Source organism: Adiantum capillus-veneris, chromosome 27, assembly GCF_014529385.1.
Source record: "Adiantum capillus-veneris isolate H3 chromosome 27, ASM1452938v2, whole genome shotgun sequence".
Taxonomy (NCBI): Eukaryota; Viridiplantae; Streptophyta; class Polypodiopsida; order Polypodiales; family Pteridaceae; genus Adiantum; species Adiantum capillus-veneris.
The window spans coordinates 43,631,534-43,636,806 of record NC_140957.1 but is presented as its reverse complement, the minus strand read 5'-3'; the positions used below and the strand labels follow the sequence as shown (position 1 = coordinate 43,636,806).

The following is a 5,273-nucleotide window of genomic DNA, read 5'->3' as shown; positions in this document are numbered from 1 at the left end:
TACCAATGAGAAAATATGGTACCTCCCTATCCTCTCCCTTAGCTAACATCTTTAAGACTTGCTCAACAAGCTTCTAGATTTGTCAGGGTCGATGCTACCATAAACTTGACTAAAATTATTCTATGTAGCCACTAGGCATCAATATCTTGGACATTCAGACCCTCATTAGCCTCTTCAACATCATCATCATCAATACCACCATTTGCATAGCCTTTGTCTCCACATCTGCGCACCCTCATTTTATTTATTGTTGTCTTCTTGCACATCATCCAAGTCATCTCTTCTTCTTCTTCATATGCAAAATCAGTAGCAACACCAATGGCATGATCAAGAGCTTCTCCTGGCACCCACGCTACCAGCTTTACGACCATCATTGTAATCAGCTCCTAGTTGATACACACACTCCTTCGTGCTTTCTATGACAAAAGCTCAAAAAGCTCAGTGCACCTTTTCCAGGTGCCGCCCAAGTTCCTCTAGGTCAGCTGTGTCCATTGCCTTAGTGTGATATGGGCTTACATTACAAAATGATAGAGATTTATCTTAGGCCCGTGCCACACATGAGTGATCGGACATGTTAGAAAGTGCAATATTGGGCAACGTGTGTGTCAATCACAAATAAAAAGAATTCAGAATGTGTCTTAAAATAGGATGTGTGAGCTTACAACTTCCCTTAGGAACATTGCTTTGTATACTCAAATTGATATAAAGAAGGAATGTCTAGAATGGAGAAGCTTCATATATGTATCTTGGGATCATAATTTGTATTACTGTGGAGGTGATGAGTGAAGGCATCGTCTCCGATGGACCCCTCCAATCTCTCTCTCTCTCTCTCTCTCTCTCTCTCTCTCTCTCTCTCTCTCTCTCTCTCTCTCTCTCTCTCTCTCTCTCTCTCTCTCTCTCTCTCTCTCTCTCTCTCTCGTGCCTAGGAGAATTAGACTCGCACCTCTTGCATGTCGGGGGTTGGGCGGGGCTCGAATCCCTCCCCCTTTGTCTCTAGTGTAGAGAGATCAGATAACATTTACAAGAATTTTTGGCTTGCCCAAAAGGGCTAAGGCTATAGTGATGTGTTCCCTTTTTGTTAGTGAAAAAGGGAAGATTATTGTTTAATTTTTTTTGGCTTGCCTAAAGGGAAAAGGCTATAGAGAACGCTTCTCTTTTTACTGACTAAAATATTTTTTTATTGGCCTGCCCAAAGGGCTAAGGCCATATTGATGTGTTTCCTTTTTGTTAGGGAAAAAGAAAAAATATATTTTTTTTAAAATAGAAAATTTTTAATTGTTTTGATTGGTTGGGGCACAGGAGATACTCATCACAAAGACAAAAGAGAATCATGGAAAATAAGATTTTAAGTTCTCGTTGGTTGAACCAGGTAATAAGCACTCGTTAGGGAGAGAAGCATGTAGTGTAGAGGAAATAATGAAACACAAAGCAGATCTGCTATTGCCCATGTGTGACGAGCTGCATTGTTATGGTAGAGAGCGAATGGGGCAAGGGAGAAGATGAATCGGGCAGTGCAACCTCTCTCTCTCTCTGCCCCCCCCCCCCCCCCCCCCCCCCCCCCCCCCCCCCCCCCCCCCCCCCCCCCCCCCATGTGGGGGCATGGCAAGCTCTCTGTGCGCAAAGGGTGGGGCCATAGTAGGCAATAGAGAGTGGGAGTGTTCTTAGCAGATCCCTAATCCTTCAATTTTTGTTAAAATCTTGCAGCATTTTATCGATCAAGCTTTTTGCTGAGAGGCAAATAGCTCCTTGCACTTACAAAATTCAATGCCCCAATGGCAAGTTTTGTGGCTATCAAGTTCTCTAGTTCTAGATCTAGGGTGTAAGATGTATCAGTGCCTGCTGCCATGCAAGGTGGCAAGAAGTTCAAGTAGGCGTTCATTGCAAGATCACCTGGTCTTCATGAAATCCCTTTAGCAAAAGTTTGTAGTATCATGCAAGGTCTGTCTTAGCTATGTGATTTGAGAGGTATCTTGGGTTCTTTATGCCATTAGCCTTTCATTTGGGTGCATTGAATGACTTTGAGCTATGTGGTATGTGTCCTAACTGATGCAACATTCTGTCTACTCAATGTCTAGGCAAGTCTGATCCATATGCCACTTTATCGATTGGTGGACAGAAGCACAAGAGCAAGACTATTCATGGTAAGCCATGCTTCGTAAAATTTCTTGTTTTTTGATGTTTCTGTCCATCACCTCTGTTGCTGAGTGTTAAAAGTTTTTATCGAAAGCACCTAAAGATCTTTGTATGTTCCATACGTTCTTCACTCTTATCATTTAGTTCTTGATACTCCTTATCACGGCGTTTTTGGGTAGTTTGTGCCAGTCAAGGATTCATAGTGTTGCCTGAATGCTTACTTCTATGGTCAGGCCCTCACCTCTTCATCATGCAATCTTACAAATGCTAAAATCTCTATTGAAAAAGAGGAAAAGAGATGGCCTGCTTTCTTCTCAAGTTTTTGAACGTAAAGCAAATTTGCTTGTATTTTCTGAATGTTAGATGGAGGGAAGAGCCCAGTTTGGAACAAAAGCTTCTTGTTTGAGTTCCCAGATGGACCAAAGGAGCTTGAAATACACGTGTTTGATCAAAAGAAGCATGGTTCAGACGAGGCCATGGGCTCTGTCATGTAAGGTTCTTGCCTATTAACATGTGTTGGTAGTATGCCCAGTGTGGTGTGGTGTTTTCTTAGCAGCTCCCTAATCCTTCAATTTCTCTTAAAACCTTGTAGCATTCCACTGATCAAGATTTTTGCAGAGAGGAAAATAGCTCCTGCACTTACAACATTCAACGCCCCAATGGCAAGTTTGAGGTGGGCCTGAAATTTTTCCCTAAGCTATGCTACATGTGATTTTTAGAGCAAGATTCGATCTTTGGAACAACCTTGATCTACTGGTGAGGTTCCATGATGGAATGTGCCTTTATGCAGGTTCATCATGGCGTCTTGGATGTCCATCTCGTTGAAGCTCATGGTTTACTGGACTCTGATTCTTTTGGTATAAGACTATATGTACCTTATTAAGACTTTTATGCTGCATAATGATTGTATGTCCCCTTTTTCATGATTGTGCCTATCTAGAGTGGAGTTTTCAGGGAATGTGTGGCTTTCATTTGGTTAATTAATTGGTTCTCCTTCATGTGGACATGGAAATCTGATCCATATGCCGCCATTTACTGCCACCAAGAAATCCAGAGGAGCTGCATTCGCCATGTGTCTAATCTGGATTGGACTCAGTTTGGAGCTAATTCACTCTTTGGAACACGTTCTCACCCGTTTCCCTATACATTATTATTATTGTATTCTTTCATCTCTTGTGCTATGTCATGTTAACTAAGTAGTACTTTGATCCCGGTGGTGCTTTGTCTCACGGTGAGAGTGAAGAGCACTTCTCCACTTCATTTGCTTGAATGACATTTGCAAATTATTGGAATGTGCATTATGTTATTGGTACTAATTTGTATGATGATGTGTGCAGTCTGATTCGGAGATGGTAGACATCCGTTCGATGGTGGTGTGTGGCGAGCTCAGGCGGGATCCTTTTGTACACTTTCTCCCTGTGATTGTGAGGAGTACATTGCCAGTAGTGATTCCAAGATCTTCCTTGCTCCCACTCCTCATCCAAAATGTTGTTTTTGTGCTAGGACTTGTCACATATGCTGAGAATGAGCGGCAAAAGGCCTTTATGTTGCATATTCTGTTGATGTGGGATAGGGTTCGGGTTAGATATAAGCCAATGGTTGTGTATCAAGGTTTTTCTTATGTGCATAGCGGCATTTGTTTTGCTTGTCAGTGCAATAAAACGAAAAAGCTTTTTGCTATGCTTTGTTCACTTGGGTATGAGGGGGGGATTTGCGGTGATGTCTCATTGTTTCTTGAATGTCTTCAAATGCCTCAGATGCAATGAGAGAAGACTGAGCAAGCTTTATATATTGGATGATATGGAATACAGGATAAGCTGTGATAAATAATACATGCCTATTATGGATTCATGTCCATTTTTTGGTTTTGTTTTTTGAGCTTATGCCATCAAAAAAATTGGATTGAAACTTTGCGGCAGGTATTATTATGAGTTTGCAATGATGTGATGTTTAATTTTATTTTTCTTTTTCTAGCTCTGTGTCACATGGTTGATTATTTGTGGTCAATCATATTTGCATAAAAAAACCCCTGCATCATTCATAGTGGGCATGTGGTTTTGCTTTTGATCGGATCATTCATCCACACATCTTATGATTCCTAAGTGATTCTAATGACTCCCTCTATACCTTCCCCCTCCATCCCTTCCTCCCTTCATCTCACCCTTCCCTCATCCTCTCCACAAAGACAAACCATGATTCCGTATATTGTGTCTGTCCCTATCCTATCAAAATGCCACTTTGATGCAAGAGAGAGAGAGAGAGAGAGAGAGAGAGAGAGAGAGAGAGAGAGAGAGAGAGAGAGAGAGAGAGAGAGAGAGAGAGAGAGAGAGAGAGAGAGAGAGAGAGAGAGAGAGAGAGAGAGAGAATCTGCTTTGGTCTTTTGTTTCAAGTTGTAGGGATGAGTGCTTGCTTGCCTTAGTTCATCAATGGCGCATTGATTTCAAGAAAGAAAGGGATGAGAATGGATACAATTAACTTAGAAGAGAAGTTAATGATGGGTGGTTACAAAAGAACTACTGTGCATTGTCAACAACATAAGGTGGTTTTGACAATATGAAAGTGAAATGTATTTTCATTTATGTTTGCATTGTGTTTTATGTATTTTCTGCATTGGTATGAAAAATTTCAAGCATCTTCTTGAAGATACCTAGCGAATGAACGAGAGGTGGGAGGTGTCAAAATTGACAACAATCGACACAAGAATATGGAGATGAGGATAGAGATTCTCATTGGTGCATGAACTGCATTTGGTGACTTGTTTCCACTACATCAAGATAGTCCCTTGTTGAGACGGGCTAATCATAAAATCAAAGGGCTCACTTTTAACCCTTCCTGTTTTAGGATCAAATTTTAAGTATTTGCTACAACTTACACTAAGGAGTGGTAAGTTTCGTCGATGTTTTTCAAGGCAAGCTCAGGAACTAGTAAAGGTTTTTCAATCTTAGCTGGTAGTAATCCATATAGTCTTTTTTTTTTGGGAAACTTTGTTAGGGGTCTAAATCTTCTTTTTTCCATGAAATGGGCGTGTGCACGGCTTCGATGAAATCACCAGCAAAGCACAGAGCCTTTGCATCTTGATGTTGTGCATCTTGATGTTGTGCAAGATGAATTTCCTTGTCAACATAAGGCTGATTGTGCTC

The 5,273-nt window shown here is 41.2% G+C and overlaps 1 protein-coding gene across 1 annotated transcript; it reads left to right on the top strand.

Annotated features, from left to right (window-relative positions):
* Positions 1-1,844: 1,844 nt before the first annotated feature.
* Positions 1,845-3,956, top strand: LOC147421859 (uncharacterized). Its single transcript, XM_086502980.1, has 9 exons — positions 1,845-1,867; positions 1,928-1,938; positions 2,076-2,141; positions 2,497-2,623; positions 2,726-2,795; positions 2,924-3,002; positions 3,139-3,257; positions 3,471-3,713; positions 3,945-3,956. The coding sequence occupies exons 1-9, from the start codon at positions 1,845-1,847 to the stop codon at positions 3,954-3,956; spliced, it is 750 nt and encodes a 249-aa protein (XP_086359106.1).
* The last annotated feature ends 1,317 nt before the right edge of the window (positions 3,957-5,273 follow it).

What these genes read in the sequence shown, in the direction of transcription:
- LOC147421859 (XM_086502980.1), top strand. Translation starts at nt 1,845, where the DNA reads ATGCAAGGTGGCAAGAAGTTCAA. An exon ending in CAAGAGCAAGACTATTCATG is followed by an intron (nt 2,142 to 2,496) that starts GTAAGCCATGCT and finishes TCTGAATGTTAG; the next exon opens with ATGGAGGGAAGAGCCCAGTT. An exon ending in TAATTCACTCTTTGGAACAC is followed by an intron (nt 3,258 to 3,470) that starts GTTCTCACCCGT and finishes TGATGTGTGCAG; the next exon opens with TCTGATTCGGAGATGGTAGA.